The sequence below is a fragment of the Paroedura picta genome, chromosome 8, assembly GCF_049243985.1.
Source record: "Paroedura picta isolate Pp20150507F chromosome 8, Ppicta_v3.0, whole genome shotgun sequence".
Lineage (NCBI taxonomy): Eukaryota > Metazoa > Chordata > Lepidosauria > Squamata > Gekkonidae > Paroedura > Paroedura picta.
The window spans coordinates 48,118,028-48,135,432 of record NC_135376.1 but is presented as its reverse complement, the minus strand read 5'-3'; the positions used below and the strand labels follow the sequence as shown (position 1 = coordinate 48,135,432).

Below are 17,405 nucleotides of genomic sequence, written 5' to 3'. Positions count from 1 at the left end.
ATCCAAACAAATGCCTGGAGGGTGTTTATCCTGCCTCCAATCCCCAGCATTTGAGCATATCACTTTTGTTCAGTCCCTAAACTTACTGCAGAGATACATAGCAGAATACTATGAGGGAAGAGAGATGAGAGAGCAACATTCAAAGGAAGATGCTTGTTCATGAGGAGAGCCCCCAGACTGCTCACTTTCCAAACCAGAACAGAGGCTTCTGGAAGAAGGTTTGTGGGTGGCCAACTTAGGTATCTTGTTATTGATCCCCAGGACAATGCAGATCAGAAATATGTATGTGTGTGTACTATGCTGTCCCAAAGCAGGCAGAGCTGGGAAGGTAGGCAAAGAGTTTGCATTGGAGGAATAAAGGCTGGTGCCCTTGGAATGTCTCACACACAGTTACAATGAGGCTGAGAATCCCTGTCCCCCAGCTCCCACATCCAAGCAGAAGCTGAAGGCAGTCAGGCAGAGCAGGCTGTCTGTTTGTATTGTCCCCCATAGTCACTGTACTGCAGCCCTGTTGGCTTCCTTTCTCTTCTTCCCTGTGGTACTAGGAAGTCAATGGCCTAACACCACTGGACTCCTATGAGGGGGAACAGCAAGGGGAATTTCAGGGTGGGCCTTGCCCTGTTCTGCCCCCCCCCCTTCCCCAATAGCTATGACTAACCTTGGGACCATTATATATCTTGCTAGTAAAGCATGAGTAGTAAATCGTTTCCCTTGAATAACAGGGATCTGGTTCACACAACAGCACTGACTGAATGTGTGGGGAGGGATGGAGCATGTAGACTTAGTTCCAAACTTTCAATTCCATTAGCAGAAAGGCAGTTCTGCTCTATCAGGGAAGTCAGTATTTTCTAGCTCCTGCTGTAGACCCCCATGCTGTACAATTCCAAATGATCCCTATTCGTCAACAGCTGTTTTTGAGGAATTAAAGTGAGCTGCAGTGTGAAGTGGGAGATGGGAAAGACCCCTCCCATGAGCATAGTAGAGTCTAAAGCCCCTGAAATCTCCCCAATAGTGTTGCTCATTATCCTCAAAAGCTCATGATGACATACCAGTATAGTTCCTTATTCAGTTGAAGTAGAAAACAAAAAACAAAACAGAATTAACACTTCTCCCTTATGTGGCCATTTAGTCATCCTTTATTTTCTAACTGGATTTCTCTATGTGTACATGTAGTTCTATACAGCCAAGCTTCCAAGACAGGAGATTAGTTTCTAACACAAATGGCTAATGAGCCACCTGAGTGTCTTGCTTAAATGCAGACCCCTAATAAACAGCTCACATATGTGCCAGCAGACAGCCAATTGTAATAATCTGAAAAATTAAAAATTCATGTAGACACATGTTTTCTCTAACTTAGCTAAACTGAAGCTCAGTGTTCTAACTGAGATTCTAGCTAATCACAAAAGTACACATGGCTAATATCTTCTGAATTAAAGGCAAACCTTGGACAGTGCTACATGCTTTGCACCTAATTTTTCATTAAGAGCTGCTGCATTCTTTCATTTTTGATGAAGCCCTCATTTCCAAGTCTTCACTACTGAGTAACAAAATAGATACTGGCTTGGACCTGTGATGTGCAAACAAGTGAGGATATTATAAATCTGACGTAGGACAAAAAGTTACCAGAATCTTTTCCTTGTGTTTCCTCTTATGTAAAAGCTCTAGCACAAATAGAAATTGTGCACAGGATGCAACCTACACACTCTACCTTGGACAACAGACCAGGTAAGTAAGTTTGGTTTATTTTGGCTGTAATTCTATTGTGGGTTTTAGGATTTTATTATGTTAATTGTATCTCACTTTTGGGAACAGCAGAGGGGAAAAATAAAGATAAATAAACCAATGTGGCCAATCTGGGGACTGAGATGCAGCACTTCTTATACACAGTATTAGAATGTAAAAGGTGCCCATCTTGATCAAACCAGGAATCCATCCAGTCCAGGTTCCTGTTTTACATGGTAGTCCAGGGTGGGGACAATAAGCAGGTCATACATGGCAAGGCCTTCTCTTGGTGCTGCTTCATACTACAGGAATTCAGGGGTTTACTGTATCTGGATATGGAGGTTCTCATCATGGCTGGTAACCACTGATACTCCTGTCCCCCATGAATCTATGCTAGTGGCCATCACTACATCTACAGGTATAATATTACAATTTCAGTACTTGTTGAGTTAGTTTCTCCCAAGACTAGCTTTATGAAAACGGGCTGAGCTCCCTTTGATTACAAGTGCTTTCAAGCAATTGGACAATTGGCAGTTGCTGGTATTTCTCAGTCCACTGCATGTAGGGTTCAGAGTTCTTGGGACTGTATCTACCATATTTCCAATACAGTGAACAGTATGGCATATTAATTAGAATGTCAGACTAGGATCTGGGAGACACATGTTCTCATCTCTGCTCTGCCATGAAAGCTCACTGGGTGACCTTGGGCCAGTCATATACTCTCAGCCTAACCTGTCTCTCAAGGTTGTTGTTAAGGATAAAATGGAGGGAAGAATGATATAAAGCCATTTTGAGAAAAGCAGAAGAAAAATATCTATGGAAAAAAATGAATTTCCATCAGTAGCCCAGCAGACACAGTAATCCTGAATAGAGCTATGACATTCTAATCCTACTGACTTCTAAGTACTTAAAAGGGTGTATCTTAGGGATTGCACTGTAAGACTATGACATGGGGTGTGAGTTCAAGTCTCATAAGTTCAAGACTGTATTAACTGGATCTATTATACTCTGGTAGGCTTGGGTGGGAAGGGATTGCAATGGCAAGTGGCAGCTTCCTCTTTTCCTTCTTTGCACCTTGAGCTTGCTGCCCTATATTTATCTGCTGTGATATGCAGGGTTCTTGCTTACTAGAATAGAGTGGATGACAGGCACAACAGGTAGTTGCCTCACTATGCCACTTACAGAGAAGCAGTCCGTCCCCATCATAGAAAAGGCCACAAAGTTAACAGAGCACATCTGGGCTTCCACCTGGCATTTCTTATTTAAACTCATCTCTGGCATTGATACAGCTTTATTGTTAAACTCCTAGGGGACACATACAGCACTGACAGTGCTCATCTGTTCATCAGAGAGGCAGGAAAATTTGATATGGAAGTAAATGGAAAATACAGGAAGAGTGAGAATAAATTCAAGATAGCAGAAGGCTTACCATGAAAATCTTTTTTTTCGTAAAGTAAAAAATTGCCTTTTAAAGGGCAAATGACCATAACATTTTGAAAATATTTATAAAATTCATGTTGAAAAATGGGCCCTCTCCTCTTCAGGGGTTTTGAATACATAGAGTTTTAATCTAGCCCCCCCCCCCCCCCCGGAATAGTTATGGGAACAATCAATTTTACTCAGTGGATGGCACTTTTGGATGGATTCACACATGAAATTGCCCTAACAGGCTGAAATATCTGTATAATGTATGTTGTTCAGTTATTTCCTGGCCCTCTCTCCTGTCCCATCAGGACACTTTCAAACAGGTGAGAGAAATAAAAACCGACCTGAAAACATTGTGTTATGGTCAATAGAACCATTGGTGCTGTGGTATACCAGCCATTGTTGTTTAAATGGAGCATAGGCCTGGTCTTTCTCAGGTGGATCATAAGGTTTCTCAATACATGGAAGGTTTCTCAATACAGTACAGCAAATTGGCAAGCACCTTGAGGCATGTAAGGATGATTGGCCATTCCCATCATTTATGGTATTGTAGTAAGAGGAAAAAATGTCCTAGGTGCTGTGCACAATCATCCAAAGAGTTGCCAGAGTTGCACACTGAGGAAAGGGACTGGTAACTCTTGACATACTTCATGTTTAGGTAAATTGGATTTTGCTGGACAAATTTTCAGGCAGGGTATTGTTTCTCAAATATTGGTAGCCTCGGCTGCTGTGCTGAAGCCTGCACTTAAATTATTTAAATATATTTAATTATGCAGATCAGTCATTTAAATAAACCATTTTAACAATGTTTTGGTTGCCATATATATATATTCACTGAGAAGGAGGTGTTGGAACAAGAATTCTTTCCCAATTGTACACTCTGCCATGGCCTAGAAACTCCCCTGGAACAAACTCCCCAGGTAGGAAAAATCATTTCCGTTACTAGTTTTCAATTGGAAATCTATCTGGATGCAAAATAAAACAAAAACATAGGGGTTAAAACTTCTGAACAACAGAAGTGCCTGTACCTTTAAGAAATAAATGCCTTCTCAATAACTTCTCAGGAACTGTTGTAGCCATTGCTGGGCAGTCCCAACAGTATCAAAAACCTTCAAGTCTTGGTTTCTACAAAAACAAAAGCGTGGGGAAGGGACATAATCCTTTTCAGGGCTGTTTTTGGACATTGAAGTAAGACTTGCTGGAGCCAGGCATCACAGCAACTACTAGGTGATGTGCATTTACTGTTCCTCAGAAGTGACTTCTTAGAAGACAGTGTGGTATAGTAGTGGACAGAGATCCATACTAAGATCTAGGAGACCCAGGTTCAAATCCCCACTTTGCTATGTAACTCACTGGGTGACTTTGGACCAGTCACTCTCTCTTAGCTTAACCTACCTAATGGTTATTTGATTTTTATTTCCTTAGATTTCTAGGCCACCCCTCTCTGAAAAATAATTTCACAATAAAAGCTTTAAAATCTTAAAATTTAACTAAGACACATTATAATCACCCCATCAGTTAATAAGAAGAATAAATTGTGAGAATAAGGAAGAATATGCTATCTTGGACCCCATTATGGAGAAAATGAAGTTAATAAATGTAATTTAAGGTGTACAAAGAGATTGGTTAGTAGGTGGGTGGGAATGAGAAAAGGGGGCTAGGAAAAATATGGATACTGCTAGGAGGAAGGGATGAGAAAAAGTATGGTGGTACAGGGGAAAGTAATATGTCCTCGTGGGTTCCTTGCATGTCCTCGTGGGTTCCTCACTTAACTACTGGGCCAGAGACTGCCAGGAGGAAGGAAGGAGGGAAAGCCAAAGGCAGTTAAAATTAGATTGGTTAGTAGGAAGGAGGGGAAAATTAGATGCACCTTGTAAATCCTTGGTCTTTTATGCACTGGTGCTTTCCCTTGCTTTTACCATGTATGTCCCTCAGGTTTCCTTTTTTTCCTGCATTTCTCCTCACTTTCACTGTGCACATCCATTCGGTTTTATTTTTCTTTAGATTTTCCTCGCTTCACCACTCAAATCACTTTCCAATACCTGTTTCCCCTCCCAGCATGCAAATTACTGAGCAAGCCAGTCTGGGTGAGATAAAAAAAAATCTTCAGGAATTGACAAGATGGAAAAGGTAAGCCATAGTGGAGTTTGTACACCAATGAAGGCGGGAGAACCACTAACATTCTGCTAAAATGACACCCCGAGAGTAAATGCAGCTTGAAGGATCTCTACTTACAATTTCAAAAAATCACTTCCAATGTGAAACTGACCAATAAGGAGAGACCAAACACACCACACAAAAAAGGAAAAGAAATAAAGAAATTTCAGCGATGCAGTATTATCTGATTTTTGTCATTGGTATGCAGAGCATAGTGTGCTGGCACAGGATTTGAAGTAAAACCCTACAAGACAACTTCAGTGAAAATGGAAAGTAAGCTGTATGTGCATAAAGCCTCCTCCTTGTAAGTGCATAACGGTTATTTTATTTGCTGTGCTTCCAGACCACAGTGGAGTTTTTGGAGCACACACTCAATGTAATTTTCCAGTCATTTACTTCTAAGTTTCCCCCTGTTTTGTCTAACCGTCTTCAAGCCTGCTTTGCTATGATTTCCCCCCCAACAAGATTGCAGTCCAAGTGGGTTAGGATGCCGTCTAGAAAGAAATAGGCAAATTTTCAAACTTGTTTCCAAATCTCTAATATTTTACTGTCATCTGCCCTTTGCAACTAAGACTTTTCTCATAGTGCCTCCAGGAGAATTTTTGCTGGCTGAGCCCCCCCCCCCAAAAAAAAATAACACTGTAGTTGTTATATTCACTATAACATATAGCAGTATAATTCCTAAACATAGAGCAGCTACTGTCATATGTTTTTCAGCATCTGGAAGAAAGCCAAGTAGATACTTTTTTTGCATCCCAAATGGTAATGAATTCACAATACATATTCCTCATTGTGTTGATGCACCCTAAGTTGTTATTTTCACTGAACAATACTTAACTGAGCAGGCAGAAAGCAATGAGAAGGAGGCTGTGGTAGCACCAGATTTATTCTCTGCATTCTCTAGGCCTCCTGTTTAGGACATTCATCATAACAATTGAGATAAGAAATTGTGACTGGGGTCTCTGATGAGTAACCTCATTCCTCCAAACATGGCACAGCCTCATGGAGTTGCACTCCAAAGGAGCTGCCAGATTTTGACAGAGCTACTTCACATGTGCATTTTTCATGGAAACAGATGTTCCAGTGCCTCAGCATCTTTGACTGCCTGACCTATTGGAAGTGTTGCAGAAATTATTTTTCACAGAGGAAGATGCTGGGATTGGGAATACTAAATAGATTTATAGCTGTTCAGAGCTCATCCTTAGACATAAAAAGTCAGCATAGTGCCACAGAGCTGCAAACAATGGGAAAGAGCCACTATTGGTCAAAACATGGTGGAGAAATGTCAGTAATGACACTGGGAAGCTCTGTCCACAAATCTAATTGATGTGCTGGGGAAGAAAAGATGCATGCCAGATCTCTTGAGGCAGTTGGTAGAGTCACATTATGGATTCAATCAATTCTTTTATCATTGGTTAGGGGCACTTTCCTCTAAATTCTACTCTATCAGCTTTCCAGTTTAACTTGAATCCGTTTCTGAAGTGGTAAATATTTGTGGGCAGTTCTCAGTTTATGCCTTTTGTTTTTCTTGCAGATAACTGATACACTGTAGTGTATATTAACACCAATTAAATTCATAGACAAAGAAAAGGCATTATGAGGTTCCACATCAGGATTCCAGTTTGTATTGTGGCATTACATGTCTATGTGTGTGCAGTGATAGAATCACAATGCAAAAAGGAATCCTGGTGTGATCATTTCAAGCTGCCTTTTTTGCTCTGTGATTTAATATGTGATGGACTGCATCAGTAACCTGTAAGAAAAAAGAAGGAATGAGCTGAAAGCTAAGGCAAACTGAGTGCAATATTGGCCTGAATGAAGTCCATAAATCAAAAAGAAGAAGAATGACGGATACCAAATGCATAGACAGATTGGAGACTGGATGAAAGCAGAAGAATGACTTAAGAAATGGGAAAAATGCCAGATCATTAAGGTACTGGTGCTTCTTTAGAAACAAGATCAGGCAATTCAGAATCCAAAATATGAGGAGAAATCTGGATGGTGAGATTTTCATAAACGTTCTCATCATTGATCTAGTCACTTATCTGTACTAAACTGTTCTGTACAAAAATGCCCAATTGTATGTATTTAGTTAGAAAATTCATATGCAGCCTATCCAGGCCTGTTCAGTGTGACTCACACCAATAAAAACCAAATCATACCAATAAAAACACATCAATAAAACAATCCAAGTTAATTTGAAAAGACCAAGTCATGACATAAAATTACATAAAATGGAATAGTCCAAATTGGTTTTGATAAAAGTGTCCCCAGGCTGGAAGCAGACAAGAAAACAGCTTTAAAAGATGGAACCCCTCTGTTTAAATTCCAATTAAAAAAAGAAATCATTTGGCCTGGCACCTAAAAGTCAAGTAATCTGAAGCCAGGCAATTTATGGGGAAGAGCATTCCAAAGGTGATGTGGCACCATAAAAAAAAGACCTGTTCTTGGTCAGCAGAGGCACAGAACAGAATTTGCATGCTATGGTATGGTATACGTCCACTTTGGATAGGCTGAAAATATTTTGCTTGTGAAGTGGGAGGCAAAAAACAGCCTGAGATAAAGGCCCCTGCCTCCCAACATGGGGGAGGTGAGGGAGAGGAAAGGAAAGAGCAGAGTCACGTAGGATCTAACCCAGCTTGCATCCAGGGGGAACTTGCACCAGCAGGCTGAGTAGGTGGAGCTACTGGCTTCTGGCAGCAACTTGTGTATACTTTGTGAGAGACAGCATACATTTGCCTTGTGGCAGCTGTGCCTTGTGCCTGCCTTGAAGTAGTAGCAACATCTGTGTTTGGTGCATGGAAGTGGCTGCTGGCTTCATGAATGCAAAGGCCATGAGTGGGGCTAAAAGACAGGTGCGGTCAACTCATAGTGGCAGTGGTTCACATCCTCCTTGCCCTAGGCCATCCTGGGTTCAGAGTGGCCTCAATGGGGGAAGAGCTCTCTGTGCTATTGACCCACCAGGACTTTTCCTAGTGGCATTAACCACCTCTGTTTGTGAAAGCGTGGCAAAACTTGCTTACATCATGTTTCCAATAAACAAAAATGACAACACAAACAACTTCATTCCATCTTGAACCCACTGCAAAGACTCCAAGATTCTTTTGTCGTATGAAGAAGAACTGGTTCTTATATGCTGCTTTTCTCTCCCCAAAGGAGTCTCAAAGCGGCTTACAGTCGCCTTCCTGTACCTCTCCCCACAACACACATCAAACAAAATTCTCAGTACAACATATTAATTAAAACCAGTTACAATTACATTTCAAGCTTTTAGAAGTGGATGAAAATTTTGGACACACTCCATATTTCGAATGAAACAGGGATTGGTAGGGTCAGTCAGGCTGGGTTGTTGGCTTCATGGAGGCCAGTCAATGGGAAAGAAGTAATGAAGCCTTCATATATGTGGGCTCCACCACCTTCATGCAGGCTTCTGCTGTAAGCTGGCCCACCCCCTCTCCTTATTGAATAATGTGGCATTTGTTAGTTACCTTTTGGGGCCAAGCAGGAATGTTTTGTTTTCCCCTTCAAACTGCTTCCCCTCCCCTTTTTAAAACCTGTTCTATATGGTTCTTAGGGGAAAGAGTTTTAATTACTACAACTGGTCTGAATGATTGGTTAGGCAATAAAGTTGGCAGGAATAATGCAGGTTCCTATAGTGTAGATAGGAATAATTGACAAGCAGCTTAAGACATCTCATGATGAAGATTTGTTCTCAAGCCACATCATTGGCTGGTGTGACTTAGTAGGTCATGGAAATGACATCTTTGGTGTTGAGCAACATTAACCTTAGGGCATAACCTGCACCAGTTGCCAGGAATTTGAGAGTGACATTTGATGCCTCCCTCTCTATGGAGGCTCAGGTCACCAATGTAGCTCGGACGGCATTTTTCCATTTTCGCCAAGCCCAGCTACTAGCGCCCTACCTGTCCTCGGAACACCTGGCCACCTGGCCACAGTGATCCATGCAACAGTCACTTCCAGATTAGACTTCTGTAACTCGCTCTGTAACTCGCTCTACGCGGGCCTTCCCTTGTCTTTGACTCAGAAGTTACAGCTGGTCCAAAATGCGGCTGCCAGGGTCCTCACTAGAACACCTTTGAGGGCCCACATTCAGCCGGTGCTTCATCATCTGCACTGGTTACCCGTCTGTTTCCGAATCAGATTCAAGGTATTGGTATAGCCTTTAAGGCTATATGTGGCCTGGGTCCCGTCAACCTGCGGGACCGCTTGGTTGCTTATGCCCCCCGCAGGGCACTCCGCTCTGCAGGTATGAATTTACTGGTTGTCCTGGGCCCACGGGATGTGCGCCTGGCCTCGACCCAGGCCAGGGCCTTTTCAGTCCTGGCCCCAACCTGGTGGAACGAGCTCCCAGAAGAGCTAAGGGCCCTGCAGGATCTACCAGCTTTCCGCAGGGCCTGTAAGACGGAGCTCTTCCGCCAGGCATATGGTTGAGGCCAGGGCAGCTCTCCCACTAATCCATCAGAGGATCCCCTCCAATATTGAGATCTCTAACACCGAGATCATGGTTAGATGTATTGTATTGGTGCCACCCTCTTCTGAACATTATTCTCTCTACCAGGCTGAACTAAGATCAGAATTGTGACCACCGCCGCTATATGTTATGTGATATGTTATATGTAACTTTTAATTGGGGTTTTTATGGGGATTTTATTGTGTTTTAACTATTTATGTTGTAAACCGCCCTGAGACCTATTGGGAGAAGGGCGGTCTAAAAATTTAATAATAATAATAATAATAATAATAATAATAATAATAATAATAATAATAATAATAATAATAATAATAATAATAATAATAATAATAATAATAATAATGATGATGATGATGATGATATGCCTGACACTAGTGCATGGCCAGACTCACGGTCAGACATGAGAACGAGAGGTTTGCATCATGGAATTCCTGAGCCAAAAGCAGTTGGGGTTGTTACAGTTGTTTCCCAGAACAGTATTAGTAATCTGTAATTCTTAGTGAAATGAAACAAGCTTCCTGGGGAAAAAAATCCATACTGTTTTCAACTTTGAATGGTTACTAAGGTAGCAGCAGTACAGGGAGGAGCACAGAGAACAGTTCCATTCACTCATCCTTAGAATTATCTTCAATATTGTTGCCCAACCCCTGAAACTGTCTGTCCATTGAAAAGAACAGTGTCTTCAATGTGCATGTGTAAAACATGCCTATTTCAAGATCTGATAAAATGGTGTGCTGTTGCTAAATGTTCTTGAAATTGGGGGTAGCGGTCTTGAAAGGGAGGAATGTGTTCTGTGCATTCTGTGCAAATCTGGTAGCATTATAGTTAATGATAGAACCTGGCCTGACCTGGATAGTCTGACCAAGATAGTTCAGGCTAGCCCCGTCTCATCAGATCTCAGAAGCTAAGCAGGGTCTGGCAAGTGTTCAGAAAACAGATCAACAGAGAATACCAAGGTCATGAAGCAGAGGCAGGTAATGACTGTCTTAGACCCTGGAATTGGCTGTCCATTTAGAAGAACAAATATAATGGGAGTCAGGAATGCCAACTGAAATACATTAGAGGAGAGGCAACCCTGTAATGAAAATGTAGAAAGGATTTGGAGAAAGCTCCTCTAAGCATGGAATAACAATCTCAGGAACCATGTAAACTGTTCCAGGATGGGAATGACAGCCGTCAAAGTGGAATGATGGTTTCTGGGAGATAGAGTTGCGTATTAGCAGAGGGTGAGAACATGGATTCCAGATCAAGAGGTTGCTATTCCACTCTGAGGTCTGTCATTACTCTCTCAGAGCACTGATACCACAGATTGAGGGATCATCATTCCACTATGGAGTGCATCATTTCTTTCACAGACCATGGATTCCATTCCCAGGTGCTGTAGAGGCTCCTATTCCATTCCCAGATCAATTTATCTACCTCCACAGCCTGTGATTCCACTGTGGAGTCTGTCATTCCAGTCCCAGACCAGTTTATCTGGTCTTAGGGGACATCATTCCATTGTTGTGCTTGTTGTTCTAGTCCCCAGAACAGCAATCTCAAACCTTTTCCACAGTTTGTTTGCAACTTTTGTGTGCTAGAATGTATTTGAATGGAGTCAATAGAAGCCATTTGGCATTCCTGGATCCCATTATAGCCAAAGGACTGGTATTTCCCATTTCTCTCAAGAGGTATTCCTATCATTTGTTTTAGTATGCCCTGTCTGCAGTGTATGTGAGGGAAACTCACCTACTTCAAGATCTAGTAAATCAGAGGCCCTTTGCTGAATGTGTTTGAAATTCTGGAGTGCCCTGAGAGAAGAGGGAGAACTGTGATCAGAGAAAATGTGGTTACCTTCAATTACTGCCGTCCCAGACCCTGGAATTGGTACACAACTCTAGTGGGAACTAGTTTTAAAAAGTCATTCATTTACTTTGCATTGAGAAGGAGCACATCGAGGATGGATAAAGAGCTTCCAGGTTCCCCCCCCCCTTTTTTTGCCAGCAGAAGAGTGGTAGTTTTTTGCCTGTTTTGTCTCACACCACATATCCTTCCTAACACACATGGAGACAGAGAAAAAGGGTGAAAAGCCTCCCTCTATCTGCTTTCTGCTGACATGGGTGGGGTGGGAGAGAAACCAGAAGCACCACCTCCTCCCTCTCAGTGCTGACTGAAAAAGTGTTTTTAAGGTAAATTCCTGAGGCACATTTGACTGTAAGTCTGGCCCAACACACCTTCAGCATATAATGCTTGCTTGAACAACACTTGGGAAAAAGAAAAGAAAGTTTAATGCCTCTCAAGACAGTTTGATATATGATGCCAGAGGTAACACTGGCAAGTTTGAAAGCAGGGTGGGTTTATCTCCAAAAGCTGGTAGCTGTGGGAAGGTTGATTGTTAGCAGCAACCCATGCTTAGCCATACATACAATCCTAGTGTAATCCAAATGCATTTTTGTCTCATTCAGGATTTGGGGACAAGATAAAAAAAATACAACCAAATTCAATTAAATAGAAGCATAGCACTAAAAGCTAGCAGCTCAGTAGAAGAGGAAGAAGAGTTGGTTCTTATATGCTGCTTTTCTCTACCTGAAGAAGTCTCAAAGTAGCTTACAGTCGCCTTCCCTTTCCTCTCCCCACAACAGACACCCTGTGAGGTAGATGAGGCTGAGAGAGCCCTGATATCAGTGCTTGGTCAGAACAGCTCTATCAGTGCTGTGGCCAGCCCAAGGTCACCCAGCTGGCTGCACGTGGGGGAGTGCAGAATCGAACCCGGCTCATCAGATTAGAGGTCCGCACTCCTAACCCTACACAAAACTAGCGGCACATCTGTTCCACATAATATATTTCTGGCAAGGGCTTGGAGGAGGAACGTGTCTCATGGCTTAAGTGCCATTCAGCTCTTAACACCCAATCAGGGCAGCTGTCCCACCCCTGAGTGCCTCTTCCTCCAACCGGCTTGCCTGTCTGTCCAGCATCCAACCAATTGCCTTCCATCCCACACTCCTGACCACCCCCTCCTCCTTCCACTTTTTTCTGAGGCTCGTAGGCTGCAGATTCCTGCCATGTGAGAGCCGCCCCTGCCGGTGAGTTCCCTACCACTTGCCTGCAGCTTTTACAGGTCCTGGGGGGAGGGGGAGGCCATCCACAGAGTTCTTCACCCCACCCCCCCAATCTAGCACCCACTGTATTCCTGAATGCAATGGGCTTGGCCTCTAGTAGGAGAATAAAAACCAAACAAATGAGGGTCTAAGACACCACCGGAAAGAAGATAAAGTGGGAAAATTAGCCTGGGGGGGGGGATAGTTTTAGTCTTGTGCTGAAACATTATAAGGTGGTTGCAGTGCCAATCATATGAGTTTCTTTAAATCCATCTCCAGCCTCCATATTCAGATCTATCCTATTCCAAAATTGCTCCTGTACACTGTGGGAGAATGGACTGCAGAGGGGATAACTTTTTATAAGATTCAGTACAGATTTCCAACATTGCTTTGAAATAGACATTTTCTATTCTCAGCAGGTGAAGTTGGGTTCTGAACAGGACACCAAGAAAAGATCTGCTCAGAGGGCTAGCATATGTTCCATCCTATTTCACACGTTTGACTGGGATGAAAATACTGTGTGACATCCAACCATTTTCACCCCCTGAGAGTTGGGGCAGTTTTACTGACTGCCCACACCAGGAATTGATCCTTCCTCAGACTTTAAACCAAAATGTAAAGAGACCATTTTCCCACAGTACATTTTCCAGTTTTGTTTAGCCAGCCTTTCTTTCAGTCCTCATGGTTCTCTGGAGGAGTATCAACATACCTTTTAAATTTGTAGATTAAAAAAACAGCCAAACCCACGAAGACTACCGACAACAACATCAACATTGCTGAACTGCTGTGCCCAGCTCCAGAGTCGACGAGAGGTGCTGGCAAGAGGAAGAACATTGTGTTATATTGGCCAGTCATTAGCTGCAGGAGTAAGGGTGGGGAGGGAGGCAAACTATGGCTGTCTTTTCATTGCAGTCTCCTCTTTATTATCGCTGACATGTGGTACATGCTGTGTGAGAAAACACAACTCATATGGAAGAAATTGATCTCACTCCCTTTGAACACAAGGCTGCAATTTCCAGACAACACAGTAATGAAAAGGAAATTGCAGGCCATGCGCAGACAAACTGTGGGAAGACTGTCCCACCTCATCTCTTTGGCTGGCCGGCACTTGAAGGAAGATTCCCCCCCTCTGGGCTAGATAACCTAGATTTTGCTTCATGATGGACCGACTTAAGCAAGGGGGGGAACTCACTGGAATCTTGTTAATGTACAAGTTTAGTGTGGAACCTATCTCCTGTAGTCAAATAGCCATTTCAGCCCCATGGTATTTCACATGTTAATTCTCCCTAAATGAAACCAATATGGAAAAGTCTGTATTCTCCTTAGGATCCAACCTAGGATCTATACTCCTCCAGTTGTCTATTTACCTCTCATTTCTTTCCCAGGGCCACTGATATCTTCCAGAGCAGGAGGGGGGGAGGGAGGGATGGAAGGATAAGAAGCTGGCCTTGCCAAACAACTGCTCAGCAGCATAGGACCATTATTTTCTAAGAGGCCTACAGCAACAGAAAATGATGAGCCTTTAAAATTTTAAAGGGATTGGAGAAGCAGGCTTGCAGCTGATCAAATAGACTTGGATTTGGAGGTTGGGTTTACAACCCATTAAAAAAATAAAGAGCCCAAAGGCAGTATAGAGGCCAGATCTACCCATAGAAAATAATGCCATTATTTTTTATTTTGGACAGCGGGCTTTAAATAGAAAACAACATAACTTTTACATTTAAAGATTCCACCAAATAGCTGTTGTGCATCCCACCTTCTTCTATCCCTGTCTTGGCACCTGGTAGCTGAAATACTCCAGAAATTCCAGCAGATACATTTTTGCTACTCATGGAATTTGGAAGTGTTTGGGGTCATTGAGTGCACATCCCTATTTAGAACACTAGTTTAGTGAGCAGGAATGGGCTTCTTTGAGTTCCTTGACCATCATGTTTCAAATACAACCCTGAAAAATAAATCATTCTCTGGGTTGACCACTACAGGAAACAGGATACTGAATTAGATCGATCATTGATCTGATATTGCAGGTGAGAACATAGATTATTGTTGTCATGCCTGTTCCTTGGGTGTCTCTGATCATGTTGCTACGGGTCGGCCTGAACCCTTGCTGCTCTTGGAGGGTAATCCTGGGTCTGGTGCATCTATAGCAGGGCCACAGGAGGGAGGCACAGATTAAACCTCCAAGGATACAGCAGAGAATTGGGGTCAGCCAGACCTGGAAGATGATGAACTGCCCAGCTCCAGTCAAGAGAAGATTCAGCCCTACATGCCAGTCATGTGATGTCCTGTGTCACCTGCTATGGACAGCTCGCTGGAGCATCAAAGGGAGCAAAGGTGTGTTGGCTTGGCAACAAGACTGTCAGCTCACTGTCAGAATAGATGGTGCACAATTGAAGGCCTTTCCTCTGATGAAGACTGAACCTAGCTGCAAGCACTTTGATCCCGGGGCTAAGAGGACCCTGGATAATACTTAAGGCGAAACCTCAGCCAGGCTACTATGTGGGTGCAATGAGTGTGTTCCCTGCCCATCTGCCTAGACATCTGGTTCCTGTGCTCCACTGCAAAGCTCTGTCGGTTTGACTACTGTCCAGTTTCTGACTCTGGATGAGCTTTGAATGACTCTCTAGTTCTTGACTATTGCTCAGCATCAGACTATTTCATGGTTCCTGACCTTGTCTCAGCTTTCATTCTTTCTCTGGTTCCTGACCTACTGCTCAACTCTGGATCCCACTCCAGCTCCTGAACTCAGCTCTACTTAGGACTATGATAATTAGGGTTTTGCAAGGGGGTCCAGATTTGGTTCGATTCGGGTTCAGGAGAGGGATCCAGAGTTGAGCAGTAGGTCAGGAACCAGAGAAAGAATGAAAGCCAAGACAAGGTCAGGAACCATGATATATTATGATGCTGAGAAATAGTCAAGAACCAGAGAGTCATTCAAAGCTCATCCAAAGCCAGAAACTGGGCTAGATAGCCTAGATTTTGCTTAATGACCCTCCCTGAGCTCCACTGCAAGTTTCAAGAAGACTGGACCAAGGGGTCCCATCCTAGGGGCTCCCAAAGAGGGAATGTTGGCAGACCCTATTTGGGAGCAGGACCCCCTGTTGCAATCTTCCTGAAACTTTCAGAGGACTCAGGGAAGACCCTCATTGAGCTCCCCTGCAAGTTTCAAGAAGATTGGACCAGGGGGTTCTGCTCCCAAAGAGGGTGACACCATTTCCCATAGACTTTAATGGAGGGAAAACAAATTTCAGCAGGTTACGTAACCAGGAAATTGGCAATTAACCTGCTGAAATTATTTTTTCCCCACTATTAAAGTCTATGGGACATGGTGTCACCCTCTTTGGAAGCCCCTAAGATGGAACCCCTTGGTCCAATCTTCTTGCAACCTGCAGGAGAGCTCAGGCAGGGTCTTCCCTGAGTCCCCTGAAAGTTTCAGGAAGATTGCACCAGGGGGGTCAAATCCTAGGGGCTCCCAAAGACCATTCCCCATAGAACTCTATGGGGAATCAAGTTAAAACCAAAGAATATAACTCTCCATTATATCCAATGGAACGGATAGGGGTACCCTCTTTGGGAGCCCCTAGGATTGGACCCCTTGGTCCAATCTTCTTGAAACTTGCAGGGGACTCAGAGAAGACCCTCCCCAGCCCCTGGGAAAGGTGGGGAAAAATGGGGGGAAAAAACAGAAGCAGCCATGAGGCTGCAGCAGGCGCGAGGCTGTCAACGGCTTGGTGATTCAGTCAAATCGATTCAATTCGGCCATTATTTGGCCAAATCTTTTTGATTTGACCATTTTAAAAGTAGTGACAGTCTGATTCGGACCGTTTTTGATTCGGAAATGTCCAAATCGGCCCCGATTCGGCCGTTTTTGAATCTGAACTGCACATCCCTAATGATAGCCTCTGCCCTGCTTCCATTCTATTTCCCCTTGGACTGGACTTGTTGGCTTGGCTCCTGGACTTTGCTTTCGCTTGACAACTTGGTTTCAGCTTCCGGGTCCAGAGGAGCATTCACTTGGTCCTGCATGTAGCTCGGCAAGACAGCACAATTATATTCTTCCAATCCTGCTTACACATTTCCCAGGAAAGTACAAAGACTGTCTTTATGATAAGACATCACAGCAGAAGGAGGTATAAGTAACTTGAACATCCTGTTCTGGCACACCAAAATAACATTGAAAACTCATCCACACATCTGCAACTAGGGATAGCCTTGCTTCTAAGCAGGCCCAAACTCAAGCACTGCTCCTCTTAAAAGTTAGCTACTAGAGAGGTTCAAATCTCAGTAATTATCTCCTGCTTTTCACTACATTGACTCATGAGACATGATGTTCTTGTATTGTGTATCTTATGAGTGTTGGTGGCATATAATGAGATGTAGTAATTACAGTATTACTGATCCAGTTCAAAATCCCTGCTTTGCCATGAAGCTTATGAGGTGACCTGGTGCCAGTTATTCTCAGTCTTGCCTACCATGATAAGTTGAACTGATAATAAAACAGAGAAGGTGAGAACTTTGTGCTCCAGCCTTAT

General features: G+C 43.2%; 1 protein-coding gene across 4 annotated transcripts in view; it reads right to left on the bottom strand.

Annotated features, from left to right (window-relative positions):
* SORCS3 (sortilin related VPS10 domain containing receptor 3) overlaps nucleotides 1-17,405 on the bottom strand; it is a 563,192-nt gene that overhangs the window by 12,132 nt on the left and 533,655 nt on the right. Inside the window, exons 25-27 of one of the 4 annotated variants that reach the window (XR_013233573.1) lie at nucleotides 13,583-13,688; nucleotides 5,018-5,230; nucleotides 4,176-4,272 (exon numbers count right to left, since the gene is read on the bottom strand). Coding sequence is in view for 3 of the 4 variants with exons in the window: in XM_077349660.1 (XP_077205775.1) it covers nucleotides 4,197-4,272; nucleotides 13,583-13,688 (182 nt within the window). In the remaining variant the exon portion in view is untranslated. Of the gene's footprint in view, nucleotides 1-4,175; nucleotides 4,273-4,885; nucleotides 5,231-13,582; nucleotides 13,689-17,405 lie in introns of those variants that run through there. The other 3 variants (XM_077349660.1, XM_077349662.1, XM_077349659.1) reach the window with 3 other exon arrangements.